This window comes from Penaeus monodon, chromosome 5 (assembly GCF_015228065.2).
Source record: "Penaeus monodon isolate SGIC_2016 chromosome 5, NSTDA_Pmon_1, whole genome shotgun sequence".
NCBI lineage: Eukaryota > Metazoa > Arthropoda > Malacostraca > Decapoda > Penaeidae > Penaeus > Penaeus monodon.
In genome coordinates, this window is record NC_051390.1 from 32234200 (window position 1) to 32254075 (window position 19876).

At 36.4% G+C, this 19876-nt stretch overlaps 1 protein-coding gene across 1 annotated transcript; it reads left to right on the forward strand.

The window, feature by feature from the left end:
* The first annotated feature begins 5162 nt into the window (after positions 1–5162).
* LOC119573536 (cyclic nucleotide-gated cation channel beta-1-like) lies at positions 5163–19610 on the forward strand. The gene is made up of 6 exons (XM_037920749.1): positions 5163–5167; positions 5264–5468; positions 16568–16740; positions 18398–18571; positions 18705–18856; positions 19252–19610. Exons 1-6 carry the CDS (start codon positions 5163–5165, stop codon positions 19608–19610), a joined length of 1068 nt encoding a protein of 355 aa, XP_037776677.1.
* Positions 19611–19876: the final 266 nt, after the last annotated feature.

Below are 19876 nucleotides of genomic sequence, written 5' to 3' on the forward strand. Positions count from 1 at the left end.
GAGCGAGAAGAGGAGAGGAGGAGACGGAGCGAGGAGAGATAGATAGCTGTGTGTGTGGTGTGGGGTTCGATTTTGATTTTTGTTGCTTGTTGGGTCATTTTTTGGTTAGGGTAGGGTCAGGAAACGATCTGGATTTGGCAATTAGTCTGAGAGATCGAATAGGCAATAGGGTGACGGTATTGTTTATAAATGACAGAAAATATTAATCAAATGGTAAGGAGCTCGTTTAATCATTTCAGTTCCCAACCTCTAATCACCTCTACTACAAACATAAGAAGATTTATAACTGAAAGCATAATTGAGGGTTATAAAGAAAGCATAAAAAGTATAAAAATAAAGGGATTATAATTACTAAATTACCACTCTTGATACTTTAACAAAATGTATTATATATATTAATATATATATGTATATGTATACCATTAATAACATAACATACATTGCATATTATATTTATATTATATAGATATATATGATAATTCTATATAAGATATATAGATATAGATATGCATACATACACACCACACCAGAAACACACACACACCACACACAACACACACACCATATATATAATAATATATATATATATATATATATAGATAGATATATATTTAATATGTGTTTGTGTGTGTGTGTGTGTGTGTGTGTGTGTGTGTGTGTGTGGTAGTATGTTTAATATGTAGTTATTATATTAATGTAACTATATATATTCATATACACATATTAGATATATATATTATGTATGTATACATTATTATATTCATATATACTATATATATATATATATATATATATATATATATATATATATATATATATAGATAGATACAATAAACACACACGTATATAATACATATATATATATATATTATAGATATCGATATATTACTATTATATATAAAAACTAATAGGATGTATAGTGTATATATGCACATATATGTATATATACATAAAATTACAATATATATGAAACTACTGATAAACTATATGTATATAAATGTGAAAGAGATGGTGTGGTAAGCCTAGATAGAGTGAAAAGTGCTTGCTTGCTTCTCGCTTGCAGCTGTCCACCACTGGCTAACTCAGTGCGGAAAAGGGAGCAGCTTTTGCATAAAGTCTCCCGCCAGGTCCACAGCCGCATCTATTACTCAAAAGGGACTTTTGCCAGTGCCTGTCGAGGCCACCATGGGTTAACGGGGTACCTTGCAGTCCCAGGGCTAAAACTGGGGGGGATCTCGGAGGCAGCAGGAGGCCCAGAGATACAGAAGCTATGGCTACCGGCATGTTGGGACCCGGCTTTGGCTCCTTACACAACTCCTGCCCCCCTAGCCACCCCTGGGTAATGGGGGCGCTTGGGGGAGGGTGGGCACTTGCCAGTCCTTCTCCCCCAGAAAGACCCATTCGGCAAAACATATTCAATTAAATGGATAATTATGCTGGGGGGAGGGGTGTTTCCCCATCCCACCCAGCAAGCAAGGGCAGGCGTGGGGTCCCGCTGGGAGGCAAAATGTGGGGCGCAGGATTGAATGAGAGGTTAATCGTTTCCCGCCTGCGCCACCGGTGCCAAACCCACCATTGAAGCCTGTGGGCATAAGGCTCGGGAAACCCACAGGCAGATGGGGCACAGTACCACAGCGCCAAAAAACACCCTGTATTTGTGTTGGCCAGCCATCGGTTGGGGGCAAGCAGAGGTGGCGTGCACCCAGAGGACAACCGAGGGCTTAACCTCAGGCGTCCTCGTTGCTTTCTGGGTAGGCGCTTCTTGGCTTGAAAAACATCCGGTCCTTGCGGGAGGATGAGATCGTTACACTTCTGATATCTCGGGGAATTGAGGCAACTGGGAGTTTGGAGGTGGCTGTCTTATCAAGAGGTTTGAGAAGACCTGGTAAGTGGGCACGATCAGTGTGGCTGGGTACAACCTACTTAATGCGGGGGCCTGCAGCGATGGTTCACCACCTCCAGGGTGTTAGCCATACCATGTTAATATTTGTTACTTTGTGCTGCTGCACATAAATAGTATCTGAAAATAAATGGAATTAATCTTTGTTTAGAGAAAATTGAAAAATGTGGATTTTTTGTTTTGTAGTATCTCCCGCAAAGCATTGTGGCAGTGCTTTGTTTTTAAGCCATGTTTTGGCGGAAGGCATGATGTGAGGTGGATATAAAATTTCCCAGTATTTAGGGGAGGTAATAGAATATCTGAAACAGACTTTGAAGTATGTAACGTTTAATGATATAATTCTTACAGTTGTATTGTAAATATAAAATGAACTATCAGTAAACAAGTAAATGATACAAGATGATAATGGGGAATGGATGGAACTTTTGGCAAAATGTTCACAAAGAGTTTTAATGTTGTTTAGGAGTTTGTTGTTGAAACTGTGTCCATGAGGGGGACTTGGGACTGTCTACTAGGACTGGGATGCTGATGGTGCAAGTTGAAATACTTCTTTTTTCCACTGTCCTAATTGAAAATGATTTTTATGAAAATGTTGTTGTTATTTTCTCCGGAAAAATTTTGATCATATGTGGTTTGTATGTACAAGGATTCTTTAAAATTAGTAAAAATTCTTTTAATATATTCATGAACGTCATTGCATGTAAGTATTATTCTAGTATGAGAATTGTTGTTATTTTCAACCATTTTACGGTGAATTGAATAAACTTGTGGAATATACAAGCCTCGCGTATTTAATTGGCATAGGTGTACTGAGAATTTTGGATTTTCTTCACGACCATGTTCACGTATAACCCAGCCAATCTCCAGCCGGACTTCAGCATCCGGTAGTTGAGGTGACATCGGTTGATGAGCGTCTTATGCATTCAGAACTGAAGCATGCTTTTGGCTTAATGTCTATTATTTGCTGTATACACTCATACCGTTGTATGTAAAAATTGATGTGAAAGAGGCGTTTACACCAAACTTGCATCTTTGGCAGACAAATTGCCCCAAGCGAGATCTTCGCATTGTTCTGGGCAACCTCAATGCCGGTATCTGGCTGCTGACTTGAGCACATTTATATGTCTGTCCCAGCAACCCCATGGTGCTTCGGGGGAAGCTGATACCCAGCAAGCGAGAATAGCCTTTCCCTTCTCGAGATTTTGCTAGGTCCCACAAAATGAGGATTTCTGGCCTCCTGGTACCAGCGCTCCAACCCCGCAAGCGGACATATACAGCGAACGGGTACAGTGGCCAAGGAGATGACCACATTCTTTTTTAGCACGCGATTGAAGATCGGCCAGAATGCAGGATTTACCGGAGTCCGCGAGTTCTGTGGCATATGACCATAGCTGGGTTGTGGCTTACCTACGGGTACACTCTTCAACACCCCCCGTCCCTCCGGTGGCCAACCCTAAGGTTTGCACCTGGACAGACTAAGGGAGTAGGAGTGTGCCCGGGGTTCACATGGCAGTCTCGACCAATTCACAGAACTCGACAAACCTGGATGTGACCCCGTTGCTCTGAGGGAGCTCTTCAAGGCAAAACAATCGAAAGCAGCTCCGGGAGGTTTCCATTGTCGCAAGGGCTCGGTTTTGAATGGTAATCAAAGTCTTTGCATCCACTCCATGGTGTGTAGGGGCTCCGGAAACTGCGAGAAGGGGACAAAGGAACATTCATTTAGGATTCTTAATGAGGGGAGGTTGAAGGCCAGTTCTTAGGCTAGATTGGACCTTCACCCTGCCTACCAAGGCCATGAGAAAGCTGAAAATCTCAGCACTCCCTAACAGATTGGACTGCAGTCAATCAGACGGATGGACGGATTCACCTTCAGATCATGTTGGGTTCGTGAACCGTTGGGCTGAGTATTTGAGCAGTTGTACCAGGTTAGACCTCCAACAGTTCGCTTGGATTTGCAAGGGGATGGTCACAGTGCCATTGTTGCCGGACCACCCATCATGAGGAACCTCTACCCTAAACCAGAGGAAGGATGGCGATTTACCAAAAGATGGAAGAGTGGGAAAGCTGCAGGCTATGTGATGATCCCTGCTGAACTGCTAAAAAGGCTGGGGGTAAACCTATTGTTCTTGGGGGCCCTGCATACAGTCCTGACTTCCATCTGGCAGTCTGGTACCATTCCCCCTGGACTGCTGAGGGGCCTCCGTGGTCATCCCTCTCTGGGAAAGGGGAAAGGGGATCGCGGGATTGGACCTAACCGTGGCATTACCTGCTCTGCATTACCAAGCAAGGGTTCTCGCCCACATTCTTTTGAAAACGGAATCCGCAACCCAATAATGAGGCAATCAGAGACCCCCGGAAAAGGTTCTGGAGTTACTCCTGGCAAGTTCCACAATATTACCGAGTTACTAAGCAGCTTCGAGTAATTGGGGAACACTGTTCATAGTATGTCGTGGGTTGTACAACCTACATGGACCTCAAGACAGGCGTTTGACCGTGATCGGGAATCGCTTATGGGAGATCCTGAGGACTCATATGGAATTCCGGACACAGATTTTGGGCCAAAATAGCAAGCTTTTTTTTTTACTTGGACTGAAAAGTGCTGTAAAGTGTGGTGTGGTCTGGTCGAAATTCTTCCCTGTTAATTCCCCAGGGGTGAGGCGAGGCTGTGTCTCTGCACCAAACACTTTTCAACATGGGCCAGAGCTACTAGCAAATCAGTGTGGAGCAACAATAGGCAAATATCAAGGTCTCAGACCTTGGGAACTTGGCTGACGATTGTGTGGCTATTCCTATCTGGTTTCCTTGGATGTCAATGTGGGCGGCTCTTGAATTGCATTTAGCAATTGAGGTGAAGACCCTAGGCCTAGAGGGTCTCCTGGACCAAGACCAAAGGATTCAGGAATTTCTTTGGGGGTGTTAGGGACGCTTCCAGTCGATCCATGCTTGCGGCGAGGACCGTTGAAGTTTACATAGAGTTTTACAGACCCTTTGGTAGCATTCGTCCATAATCTCTGGGCTGTCCGGACAAAGAAGTTTAATAGAGGGATTGTTCTGGCAACAAGGAGCATGAACTAGATGAAGCAAGAGCGTTGGAGGATGTCGGTTCCTATGGCCAGAAGGACCAAGCTGTGTGTCTTTCCAAAGGCCTCTGGATACGTTCCATTTTGCTGTATAGAAAGCAAAACCTACACGCTATACAGTGTTCTTTCGGAGGTCTCATCTTGATGCCCTTTATTTGTAACAAGGGGACCTTAGCCGGATCATGGGGTACTAGTTGGGCAGGACCACATGTCCAAAACCGGCGGTTACAACTGTGAGAGAGAATGGGACCTGTTACTTGCATATCTGGGATCGCCAACTCAGGCTATATGGGCACCCTAGGTTCGTGTCCTGTGGACGAACTGCAACATTCAGGTTGTCTCTCTGCGGAAGGACAACCACGGGTGGGAGGAGGCGTGCTAGTAGGGGACGGACCCAGAGTCCATGGCTGGGCCAGCTCGAGAGGACCCGTCACGAGGAATTAGAGATGGCTGGGGCCTGCCGGGAGACTCGCCTTCGAGGGATCCTCGTGGCTGGAAAAGCGAAGGGTGGATGCGGCCATTGGCACCCCCGTCGGCGGTTAGCCCTTGATTGGATTGATGATGAATATAATAGGTGTGTATATATAGATAGATTCTATATAGACTATATTTATATATAATTATATCAATTATATGTATATACATACATATACCATCTATAGAACACACATAATACATAAAATTTAATAAATATGTCATTTAACATATATATACATATGTTATAGATAAAAAAGTAGATATGTATAACCCCACACATACCTATATATAAAAGATATGGGTCTATATTACTATATATAGGACCATATATAACATGTAGACACATTACACACACACACACACCAACACACCCATATATATATATATATATATATATATAGATATATATATATATATACCATATATAGTACATAAATATGATTATATGTATAATATATTTATAAAATTGTAGGTATGAATCTATATTATATATCAAATGTAAATATAATATATATATATAGATAAAGATATATCTATATAGATATATATATAGATATATATGATATATTGAATATATGAAGTAATGAATCTATTAAAGACGATAGAGAGATATTATATATAGCTATATCTATAGATTACCAGATACTTATCTAATATATTACAAAAACTATATACAGACATAGAGATATATCTGATATAGATTATAGATGCAGATAGATATAATTATCTATATTATATATATATAGATATACAGATGTATATGCACGATAATATAATATATATATAATATATATATATATATTATATATATATATTATTATATTTTATTAAATCTCTCCTCTTCTCTCTCTCTCTCTCTCGCTCTCTCTCTACTATATATATATATATATAATATATTATATATATATATACTATATATATAGGATAGAAAGACTAGATAGATAGATAGATAGATAGATAGATAAGATAGATCATAAGCATGTACATATATACAGGGATATATATATATATTAATTATATATATATATATTATATATATAAATTACATAATATATTATTATTATATTATAAGATTATATATATATATATATACTAGAGAAGCGAGAGGGGAGATGAGGAGAGCGAGAGGAGAGAGCAGAGAGACGAGAACGAGAGAGAGAGAGGAGCAAAGAGTAGATACATAGATAGATAGAATAGATAGATAAGATTAGATAGATAGATAGGATAGATGTATATATATAATTGTTATTAATTACCATACATATTATGTATATAGTTATAATATATATATATATGTATATATAGATATATAGATATATAAATATATAGTGAAACACACATACAAACACACACAACAGATATATATAATACTAGATATAGCATAGATATCTATATGCGATTAGATATTATATAGATACTATATCAGTAATAGATAACTAGAGTAGAGATAATATAATAGATACATCTATAGAAATGAGCTATAGAGAGAGGATAGGGATATATAGGAACAACAACACAACAACACAGAGTATAATATCTATATATATATATATATATATATATATGTATATAGTATTATTATATAATATATATATATATATATATATATATAATATATTTATATATATATAGTGTATATATCATATAATATTATATACACTATATATATATATCATATATACTATATATATTATATATATCTATATATATGTAATTAGGCACACACCACACACACACACACTCACACACACAAACACACACAAGGAACAACAGGACACACAAACACACACACCACACACACACACACACACCCACACCACACACACCTATATAATATAATATATATATATATATCTATATATATATATATAATATATATAATTTATATATATATAATACATATATAATTATATCTATTATATAATATATATATATATATATTATATATCTATATATGTATATATTATATTATTATATATTATTATATATATATATATGCATCTACATCTAATATTAAATGTGGTATATATATATTTATATATGCATATATGTGTATATATCCATATATATCATTTACCACACACACACACACAAACACATGTACCACACCACACCACCACCACACAACACCACCCACCACACACACACACGCGCAGGGACACCACACTCACACACCAAACACACCAAACAACCCCCACCACACACACACCACACCACACACACAAACACACACACATATATATATATATATCTAGTATATTATATACATATTATTATATATATATACATATATATATAATATATATATATGTGGTGTGTGGTGTGTGGGTGTGTGTGTGTGTGCTAGTGTCTGTGTGTGTGTGTTTGTGTGTGTGGCGGTGTATGTGGTGGGTTGTGGGGTATGGGATATATATGTAACTATACACATATACGATATAGATAATTATATGTATATACTAGATATATATATATATCTAATAGTATATAGATATATATACTATATATCGATTATACATACAACATATATATATATCGATCTATATACATATATCTATGATATATATATATATGTAAATATGTATACCCCATTACACCACACCACCACACCACACACACACACACCCAACACAACAACACACTATATATATACATACATATAGTGCATATATAAAATAGGCTTTACACACACACAAAAAACACACATATAATATATATAAAAAATATATAAATTTTAAAACAATATATATATATATATTTTATGATTATAATAAAAATGTATAATTATATAAAAATATACATATATATGTGTGTGTGTGTGTGTGGGGTGGGGTGTGTGTGTGGTAGTGTATGTGTGTGTGATGCATTATATATAGGGTATATATTACACACAAAATTTTAATAATTCAAAAAGATTTTTAATATATAGTTTAAAATTTTATATAATAAAATATATATATATATTAAAATATATAATAAAATTAATATATATTATATATGCATTTATACATGGGGTTGTGTGCGTGTGGGGTATAAGGATATGTGGTGTATGTATTATATATATTATATATATATATAATATTAATATATTATATATTATATATAATACTTATATATATATTAAAATATTATATATAATATATCCATATTATATAAAAAATTTTTATATATAAAAAATTTTGTAGATATAGATTAGATGTTTTTTATATCCCTATAAATCTATATATTTATATATATGTATGTAAAAAAATCCCACATACAATATAATATATATATATATATATAATATTTTAAATTATTATTTTTAGGGGTATATATATACATATGGGGTTGTGTGTGGGGGTGTTGTGTGGGTGTGTGGGGGGGCTTTATAAAAGGGGCATACACACACACACACACACACACACACAAGCACCAAAACACACACACACAAAAACCCACACACACACCCAAAAACACCACCCCACACAAAACCACACACACACTTTTATTATATTATATTTATATATATTTTAATTAAAATTAGTTAAAAATTTATATAATTTTTATACTACATACATCCATAAAAATACAACATACACACACACAAACCCCACACACACCCCAAACCCCATCCCACACACAAACACACACAATACACACACACCACCAACACACACACACCCCCACAAAACACCCCACCCCACCACACCCCGGGAAACCACACACATACACACACACACACCACACACGCCCACACGCAAAACCACACAGGGCATATTATTTTATATATATATTTTATATATATATATATTATTATTTTATATAAAAATATAGGGGGTAAGTAGGGATGTAGGGTTTGTATGCAGGGTTTTTAAAAAAGATATATTATTTTTTATTTTATATTTTAATATATATAAAATTATATTATTTTTAAAATTAAAAGTGATAAATTAATATATATTATATTATGGGAATTAATATATTTTTAAAATATTATATTTATATAAAAAAATAAAATATATATAATAATATATATTTTATATATATATTAAAATTTTTCTATATTATATATATATAGATATATATTAAATTTTTTATATATTATTAAGTGTGTGTGTTTTGTTGTGGGGCGGTGTGTGTGTGTGGTGTGTTTGGGTGTGTTTTATACATACATATACATATATATTTTTACATTTATATGTTATAATATATGCTAATATGAATAAAATTTTCCATATATAAAAACATATATATACATATAAAAAAATATGGGTTTTAATATGGGTATATTATTTTTTAATAGAAAATCCCAAATTTTAATAACAAAGGAAATAAAACCCTACATAAAAATTACACCAAAACACACAAGATATTATATTATTAATTTTATAAAATTATATTATATTTTATATATTTATTATATATTATTTTGTGTGTGTTTGTGGTGTTGTGTGTGTGGTGTTTTTTTTGGTGGGGGTGTACATACATATACATTTGTATTTAACATATTTTATGTATAATTTTAAAATAAAATTCTTTATATTTTATAGGATAAAAATATAATTATATTATATAATTATATACAAAATTTTATAATATATATATATATTTTATTTTATTTGACCGAGTGGATAGAGTATGGACTCAAAGCCCTCATAAAGTTCGAGTCACCACCCGGGCCCGCGTTTTTTTTTCCCTGGCCCCAAGGGGACATTCACCTCGTTTGGGCCTATAGGCGGGTCCAGGGGGAAGGTCCCGAGCCAGCCCCAAACCCGGATGAATTGAGATTTTGGCGGCAGGAAGTTCTGGCTGTTACAACGTAAAGACTATAAAATGCGGAAAATTTCCCAAAAAAGAAGAAAAAAAAATGTGTATATATTGAAAATTTTTTAAAATAGGGTAAAACAATATATACTATGGGTACATATATGTGTGTGAAATTGTGTGCAGTCCCCTTTTTTGTGTATGTGTGTGATGTGTGGGTTGGGGTGTAGGGGATGAGTTTGGGGTTTTGTGTGAAAAATAAAAAAAACAAAAATTATTTTTATATAATATAAAATTATAAATAAAAATTATAATAATATAAAATATATATATATTTTTATATAATATTGTTTATATATATATAATATATATATATATATAAAGTATAAATAAAATAAAAACAAATATATATTTTATAATATATAATTTTTATATTTTAAAAACCTACCATATTTTATGTTGGGTATTTTGTTTTGGGGGAAATATATCATATAAACACACCATATATTTTTACATACATTTTGGGGGTTAAAAAATAGATAGATGTTTGTTATAGAAATTAGATGAAAAAGTGTGTAGTCTGTAAAATATGTTTTACGTATTAAAAATCTAACATACATATATATATTTTATATATTAATATAATATAATATTTTATTTTAAAAAATATTTTAAAAATTTTATTTTAATAAAAAAATATATAAAATTATATATAAAATATATATATATATATAATAAAATGTAGGGAAATATAATTTTAAATTATATATATATATCCATTTTCCCCAAAAAAACATATGTGTGTGGTGTGTCTGTGCGTGCGTCCCTGTATGTTTTTGCGTGTTGTATGAAAGTTTTATATATATAGATATTTTTAATTTAATATATAATATTATAATATATATATATATAATTTTTATATATTAAAATATATATATAATATAAATATATATATATATATATATTTTTAAAATTTTAAAATTATAAAGAGAACAAAAGGAGAGAGAGAGAGAGAGAGCAAAAAAAATTTTTGTTTTTTTGTTTTCATACTTTTGTTTGTGGGGTTATGAAATAAAACATATACATACGCTTAAAGTTGATTTAATAAAACGCTTATTTTTCTTATGGGGGTTTGTTTAAAAATGCCTTTCTACTCGTTTTTTAATGATTTAAAAATACTTTTTACATAAATTGGGTAACTGTTATTTTATAATTTTTAAAAACCCACCCCAATTGGGGAAAATTATGTAAAAAACCCCCATATCAGTAAGTAAAGAAAAAAAAAACGCTATTTTTCCTCTCTTTTGTGTTTTCGTAAAATTTAAAAGAAAATGCGGAATTAAGGTCCCCCCATCGGGAAAAACACAGTTTCCCAAAAATTTAAAAGGGGGGTTTCCTTCATCATTTCCCATTGATTTTTTGAAGGGGACGACTTTTTATTTTCTAATAAGAGATATAAAGTCCGTTTATTCTCGCGTATATTTTATGTTTTTGGTTTTATGGGAAAAAAAACCTTTCCCGTTTTGAAATGCAGGGAGTCAACCAAAAAAAACACGAAAGAAATTTCTGACATTTTAACTTTTTGATAAGGGGCTTTAAGGGGGAATGGAATTTGAAGCGCCTGTCCCCCCCGGGAAAGGGCACACGGGCGGCGCCCTACGTCGACCCGAAAGAGGTTTCCTGCCCGGGGATGCGTAAAAAAGCTGGACCCCGTTGATTTCCCCCTTCTCGACTCGAGGCGAAGGGGGACCCGGGGTTTTTTGGGAAAGTAGGGGAGGAGTTTTCTGGCCTGACGAAAGGGGACGGCCCCCCCACGGTCCTTTTTTCCCTTCTAGTGGGGGTTTAAGCATTTGCTCCCACTCCTGGTAAAACCCGGGTAAGAGAATTTTTTAAAAATATGGCTCCCCCTTTTATACTTTTTTGGTTTAACCTTTTTAGCTAAGGGAAAAAATTTTGGGAGAATAAAGTAAGGCAAAAAAGGATCCCCGCATTCGTTTTTTTTCCCAAAAAGGTCTTTATTCCATTTGTTACTTTGTCGTAACCCTTTCCTTAAAAGAAAAGAGATAAAAGAATGATAAGTCCAAAAAACAAACCAAAGAAAACCCTTCACAAATTAGAAAACATAGAAATTTCAATTTAATTTTTTTCCCTAAAAAAAAAAGTTTTAAAAACTCCTTTTTAAAAAAATCAGTGTTGTTGCAGGGGAACCCTGTTTCCTTTGCCCTTTTTGGCAGGACCCCCCGACCCCAAAACATACACTATTAAACAGCCGACCTCCCCTTTGGACGGGGACGGCTTCTAGGGCCCCCCCCGGGACCTTCTCCCAAAGATTACGCCCATTTGCGTTGCCGGGTCCCATATGTAAAGGTGAAAAACGGGAGCGAATGATAAAAGGTAGAGAAGGCAAGAATAGGAAAAAAAGGGGTTTGACAGAGGATCTGGAAAGAAAATGTAAAAGAAAAAAAGGAAGGGGTTGAATATTAGGGGAAAAAAAAAAAGGGGAAAAAGGGCCCAGAAAATGGTGAAAAAAAGAAGGGTTTAGAGAAAAAAGGGCAAAACCGAAAAACAAATCCTTTTTAAAGGGCAAAATTTAAAAAGGGGCTGAAATAGGAAGGGAAACTATGGAAAAAAGGACAGTGAATGCGGGGAGGAAAGGCATAAGTTTAAAAAACAGAAAAGAAAGGGATTCCCCAAAAAGCCGGGGAGAAACCCGAACTATCCAATCATTTATTTTCCCCTTCTTTGGGTTAAAATTGTGCCAGCATAAGATTAATTTTTTTTTTAGGGAAATAAAAAACGAACAGCCCCCATGTAGTGGGGACTCAAAGCATATTTTACCAGCATATAAAACATTTTTGTTCACTGTCGTTAGTTTTGCAGGGTTTTTAAAACTAAAACGCAAATTTAAATTTCCCATTCCCCTTTTTTTTTGAAATTTTTCCGTAAAGGTTCTTCAATAAAAATTTTCCCTTTACCCAAAATTTTGATTACACTTTCTTTTTCTGAAACCACCAAATCACATCCAAAGCCCCCCTTTTAACCCCTTACATACCATATAAAAAAAAAAAAGACCCAAAAAGGGACTCCCCCACGATTCCCTTACGAAATTTTGAAATTTTTTCCCTTTCTCCCATACAGAAAAACCCCCTTTCCAAACCCTAAAACTTCAATCCCGGTGAAAAGGGGTGGGGGCCCACCCCGAGGGACGCCCCCGGCCCCCCCTTCAAAAAAATTTTCTTTGCACCGGGGGTTTTCCCCTTTCCCGTCCCAGGGGGGTGACGACGACCTGGGAAACGTGGGGGGCCCCCGGGCGAAGGCCCCCTTCTCAAACCGCAACCCCGTAAAACTGCCGTTTGCCTTTTAAACCCACTGCGACGCTTGTAAAGTACCTGCTATCTCTTTGTTCTCTTTTTTTTAGTCGGTCCGGGGCTGTCACTTATTTGCCCAATAAAATTCTTTTGCTCAAAATCTAGTCTAGAAACATGGGTACTTTCCCTTTCCCCTATCTGGGCCCGTCTTCTTTTTCCCACCCCTTATGATTTTTTTTAAAACCCCTTTTTTTGTTTTTAACGGTAATAGGGGCCTGAAAAAAAAACTAGTGCCAAAACAAGTAAAAAATTTAAAAATAACACTTTAAATAATTAGGGAACAGGGGCTCCTTAATCTAGGTTTAGATAAAGGGCCAGAGGTTTTAAGGGATTTTTAGAAAAATAAGCCCTTTTTTCATCTGATTTTTTAGGGATAGCTTAGCGAAATTTTAAAAATATGTTTTTTTTTCGTTCATTTTTTACTCCATGTTTTGGGGGTTTTTTCATCACCCCCACTGTATCGCTCCAAACCGTACCACTGTAGGGCAAATCCTTTGGGTTCCTTAATTTTCTTGATCGGAGCAGTGAAGGGGCCCCTTTGGGGTTAATTTCCTGGAAAATGTGGGGTTTATTTTTTGGATTTCCCAAAAGACAGTCAGGGGGCTATTTTGAATTACGATTTTATGAAAGGGTTTTTCCTTTTTTTTCTATTTTTCCTTTGTTTCCCCCATTTTTAAAGTTTTTCAGTCTCACCTGCTTAGAACCCCAAAGGCCGGGTTCCGGCTTTGGGAAAGGGGTTCACTGTGTTTCCGCCCCTTTCCCCACCCCCTGTCCCGAACCCTAGCAGCCCCACCCCTTTTGGGGGGTTTTAAAATAAAAAGTCCAACTATACAGTTTTTAATCCAAAAACGTTTAACGATGTGCTTTAATCCGAAGTGGTTTCACTTCTTAACTCCCTTGGGTTTGGGTACGGAAAGGGTGGAAGAGAAAGGAAAAAAAAAAGGGGGAAAAAGGGGAAAAAGAATTACACGAAACACACACACACACACCCAAAATAATTGTATATATTATAATATATATATATAAAATATTATATATAAATACTTTTTTTTTTTTCTAACGGGTTTGGTTTTATGTTTAAGCCCCCCCGTGGGCCCCATATGATATTAAAATTTCTGTGTATGTATGCAATATATATATAAAAATTTTAATATATATAATAATTTAAAAATATATATATATTTTTAAATATATTAAAATATATATATTATATATGCATACCATATAAATGCAATTTTATATATATATAATATATATTTTATATTTAATATATATATATATATATTATTTTTGTGGGGTTGGGGTTTTTTGTGTGTGTTTTGTGTGTGGTTGTTGTTGGTTGTGCGGGGCCGTTGGGGTAACCTTTGGGGTTTTCCCTTTCCCCCAGGGCTGGGTGGGGCCCCCCTTAAGAGGGGTTTCCGGAAAAAATTGATGTTCAACGCCAAAGGTTGAACCCAAGTGATCTGCCCCAAAAAACCCCAAAAGTTTTAAACCCGCCCCCCCCACCTGCCCCCTGTGACAACGCCGGGAAACCCCTTTGTTCCCGAAATGGCTCTGTTTTTTGGCAGTTTAGTTTTTATTTTATTACTCTAGAAATCTAGAATTTGGGTTTTCCTTTTTCCCCCCTATGCCTGTTTTCCTTCAATTTTATGAGCCTTTCTCCCGACCAAAAAATTTTGTTTTTTCCCATTAAAATGGTTTTCTTTTTCCCTTTCAAACAAAGTAAATAGCTTTTGCCCTTCCCCTTTGCAGACGTTTGGTGGGGAGCAAAAATTTTTTCCCGGGCAATTTTTAACTTCAAAAATATCAAGTACTATCAAAAATGGTTTTTTTCTGCTTCGATTTTTTAAAAATAATCACCGACGGGATATCCACCTGACGTTGTGTATTTTTTGATGGGAAAGGGGGATCGTTCAAAAGCCCTTTCACTTACATTTAGTTTTTAAATTACATTAAAAGTTCCTGCATATTGTCTGAAATTTCCAGCTGCAATTTTCTTTTTAAGAGGGGAAAAGGAAACGTTTCAAAAAACATTCAATATCATGCTAGAATCTTTTTAATGGTACCCTTGTCCAATATTTCCATTGGTATCTGCCAAAAACCCGTTTTTCTTTCAGAAATGTTTTGCTTTAGAATTCCAGGGACTTCCTCATTAATTTTTCATTTTTACCCCGTTCCCAAAAAAAACCTTTCATTGTTAATAGTTGCTGTATCTAAAGTTTTCCTTGATATTAAACACGAAACAATTTTTAATATTTGGATCAGAAACCAAAGAACCCTCGGAAATGGTAAAAAAAGGGCCCCGTAATAAACACAGACGAACGAACTACTGTGCCTTCCCATATATCAATGATGAAAACCCTTTTTGGGCAAAAATTAAAAAGAGGAAGACAACGTGAAAAAAATTCAATGGCAATTTGTTTTATTATAAATTATTTTCACTGTCGGGTTTCAGGGGGGGTGGCCAAGCAAGTGCAAAACTTCTGGGAGATAGCGGCCTTCTCTTCAAAACCCTTTTAAAACCTCACAAATGCGATCTGGCCCTCAATGTGAAATTTAGCGAAGGGGGGCCTGGGGAGGAAGGTGCTTTTTCCCGGAACGGTGCCCCCTTGACCCACGCTTGGAAGTTTCCAAAATTTGTTAAGAAAAGGAGGGTGGGGGGCAGTGGGGGGTACCCGTGACCCGCAGTCAAATTTTTTTTAGGAACTGTCCAAAGTCCTGCGGCAGCCCGAAAAAAAAACCAAATTATTGGGAAAAGAAAAATTTTTCCCTTTGAAAAAAAGGACCCGGAAGAAAAGTATCATGGAAACAAAAAATTGGAAGCAAAGGGTTTAGAAAACAAAGAGTCCAAAGCAAAAAGTCTGGAAAAAAAAAGAATTGGGAAACAAGAGGGCTGGGGCAAAGAGTCTGGGAAATAAAAAATTTTGCAAGCAAAGAGTCGGAGGCCAAAAGTCCCGGGAAAAAAAGGATTTTCCCAAACAAAAATTTCCGGGAAAAAGGTCCCGGAAAAAAGAGGCCCGGAAAAAAAAGGATCTGGAAGCAAGAGTTTCCCGGGCACAAAGGATCTGGAAGCAAAGAGTCCCCCAAACAAAGGATCTGGGAAACAAAAAAGCCGGAAACAAAAAGGGTCTGGAAGCAAAGAGCCGGAAACAAAGGATCTGGAAGCAAAAAAGTCTGGGGAAAAAAAAAGGGTCAGAAGCAAAGGGGTCTTTGGGAAATAAAGAATTTGGGCAGCAAAAAGGGCCGGAAAAAAAAGGATTTTGGAAGCAAAGAGTCCGGAAAACCCAAAAAATCTGGAGCAAAGGTCCCGGGAAAAAAAAAGGGAAATGGAAAACAAAAAAGTTGGAAATAATGAATTTTGGGAAACAAAGAGTCCGGAAACAAAAAGGAAACTGGAAAACAAAGGGGTCCGGAAACCCAAAAGGGTTGGAAGCAAAAAAGTCCCCCCAAAAAAAAGGACTGGAAAAAACCCAAAAAAAAGGTTTTTTGGAATTTAAGGAATTTTTGGGAAAACAAAAAGTCCGGGAAACCCAAAAGGGTCTGGAAACAAAAAAAGTCCGGAAACAAAGGATTTTGGAAGCAAAGATTTCCCGGAAAACAAAGGGAACTGGAAGGGAAAAAAAGTCTGGAAGTAAGGGAAAATTTTGGGAAACAAAAAGGTCCCCCAAAAAAAAGGAATTTTGGAAGGGAAAAAGTCTGGAAGTAAGAATTGGAAGCAAAGAGTCCGGAAACAAAGAATCTGGGGAAACAAAGAGTCCGGGAAAAAAAAAAGGGTCTGGAAGCCCCAAAAAGTTGGGGAAAAAAAGGCTCCGGGGAAACAAAGAGTCCCGGGGAAAAAAAGGGTTGGAAGCAAAGAACCCGGGAAAAAAAGGGTCGGGGAAACAAAGGGGTCCCAAAAAAGGGTCTGGAAGCAAAAAGTCCCAAACAAAGGATCGGAAAACAAAGAGTCCGGAAGCAAAGAGTCCCCAAGCAAAGAGTCTGGAAGCAAAAAATCTGGAAAAACAAAAGAGGGCCGGAAAAAAAAAGAAACTGCAAGCAAAAAAGTCGGAAACAAAAAATTTTGGAACCCAAAAAGTCCGGAAAAAAAAGGATCTGGAACAAAGAGTCCGGAAAAAAAGGATCTGGAAGCCAAAAAGTCCGGAAAAAAGAATCTGCAAGCCCCAAAAAAGTCCCCGGGAAAAAAAGGATCTGGAAGCAAAAGGTTTCCCGGGAAAAAAAAGGATTTGGAAGCAAAAGAGTCCAGGAAACAAAAGGTCTGGAAGCAAAAAGTCCGGAAACAAAGGGTCCCGGAAACAAAGGGGTCCGGAAACAAAGGGGTTGGGGAAACAAAGAGTTTCCCGGGAAAAAAAGGATCCCGGAAGCCAAAAAGTCCCCGGGAAAAAAAAAAAATCCCGCAAGCAAAGAGTCCGGAAACAAAAGGGTCTGGAAGCAAAAAGGGCCGGAAACAAAGGGTCTGGAAGCAAAGATCCCCAAAAAAAGGATTGGAAAACAAAAAGTGGGGAAAAAAAGGAAACTGGGGAAACAAAGAGCTGGAAAAAAAAGGGTCTTTAAGCAAAAAGTCCGGAAACAAAAGGGTCTGGAAAACCAAAAAGTCCGGAAGCAAAGAGTCCGCAAAAAAAGAGGGCTGGAAGCAAAGAGTCCGGAAAAAAAAGGATCTGGAAGCAAAAAAAGTCCCGGGAAAAAAAAGGGTCTGGAAGCAAAGGGGTTCCCGGGGAAAAAAAGGATCTGGGAAACAAAGAGTCCGAAAACAAAAATTTAGGGGCAAAAGAGGGCCCGAAGCAAAGAGTCTGGAAAAAAATGAATTTTTAAGGGAAAAAATTTCCCCCAAGCAAAGAGTCTGGAAAAAAAGGGGTTTTGGAAGCAAAAAAGTCCGGTAAAAAGGATCTTGGGAAACAAAAGAGTCAGGAAGCAAAAAAGTCCGCAAGCAAAAACTCTGAAGCAAAGAGTCAGGAAACAAAGAGTCCGGAGACCCAAAAGGGTCTGGAAAAACAAAGAGTCTGGAAGTAAAAGAAATTTTGGAAAACAAAAATCCGGAAACCAAAAAGGGTCCCGGAAGCAAAGAGTCCGGGAAAAAAAGGAACAGGGGAAACAAAGAGTCTGGAAAAATGAAAATTTTTAAACAAAGGGGTCCCCAAGCAAAAAAGGTTTGGAAAAAAAAGGGTCTGGCAGGGAAAAGGGGTCCGGTAAAAAAAGGATTGGAAGCAAAGAGTCAGGGAAGCAAAAAAGTCCGCAAACAAAGGGCTCTGCAAGCAAAGAGTCAGGGAAACAAAGAGTCCCCGGGGACAAAGGTCTGGGGAAACAAAAAGTTGGGGAAATAAAGAATTGGAAGCAAAGAGTCCGGGAAAAAAGGATCGGGGGAAACAAAGATTCCCGGGAAAAAAAGGTCGGAACAAAGGGGTCTGGAAGTAATGATTTGGAAGCAAAAAAGTCCGGAAAAAAAGGAAACTGGAACAAAGAGTCCGGGAAAAAAAGGAAACTGGAAGCAAAGAGTCCGGAAAAAAAAGAATTTTGGAAAAAGAGTCTGGAAGTTTAATGAATTTGGAAGCAAAGAGTCCCGGGAAAAAAAGGATCTGGAAACAAAAAAGCTGGAAAATAATAAGGGAATTTTGGGAAACAAAAAGTCCGGAAACAAAGTATCGGAAAATAAAGAATTCGGGAAACAAAAAGTTTCCGGGAAAAAAAGATTCTGCAAGCAAAGAGTTTAGAGGCAAAGTGGGCTGCAAACAAAGGGGTTTTGGGGAAACAAAAGAAATCCCGGGAAGCCAAAGAGGGCTGCAAGTAAAGAATCTGCAAGCCAAAAATTTTGGAAGCAAAGATCAGGAAGTTAAAAAGTCTCAAAACAAAGAGTCCCGGGAAACAAAAAGTCAGGGAAACAAAGAGGCTCAAACAAAGAGTCGGGAAACAAAGAAATCGGAAGCAAAAAGTCTGGGAAACAAAAGGGGTCTGGAAGCAAAGAGTCCCGGAATAAAGAGTCTGCAAAAAAGATCAGGAAGCAAAGGGGTCAGGAAGCAAAAGAGTCAGGAACAAAAAGTCTGCAAATAAAGAGTCTGGAAGGGGAAAAAGTCAGGAAACAAAGAGTCTCAAGTAAAAAAGTCTGGCAAGCAAAGATTTTGGAAGCAAAGGGGTCGGAACCCCAAAAAGGGCAGGGAAGGGAAAAGGGGTCAGGAAGTAAAGAGTCTGAAGCAAAGAGTAGGGGAAACAAAAAAGTTGGAAAACAAAAAAGTCAGGAAGCAAAGAGGGCCGGAAACAAAGAGTCGGAAGACAAAGTCCCCGCAAGCAAAAAGTCAGGGGGCAAAAGTCTGCAAAAC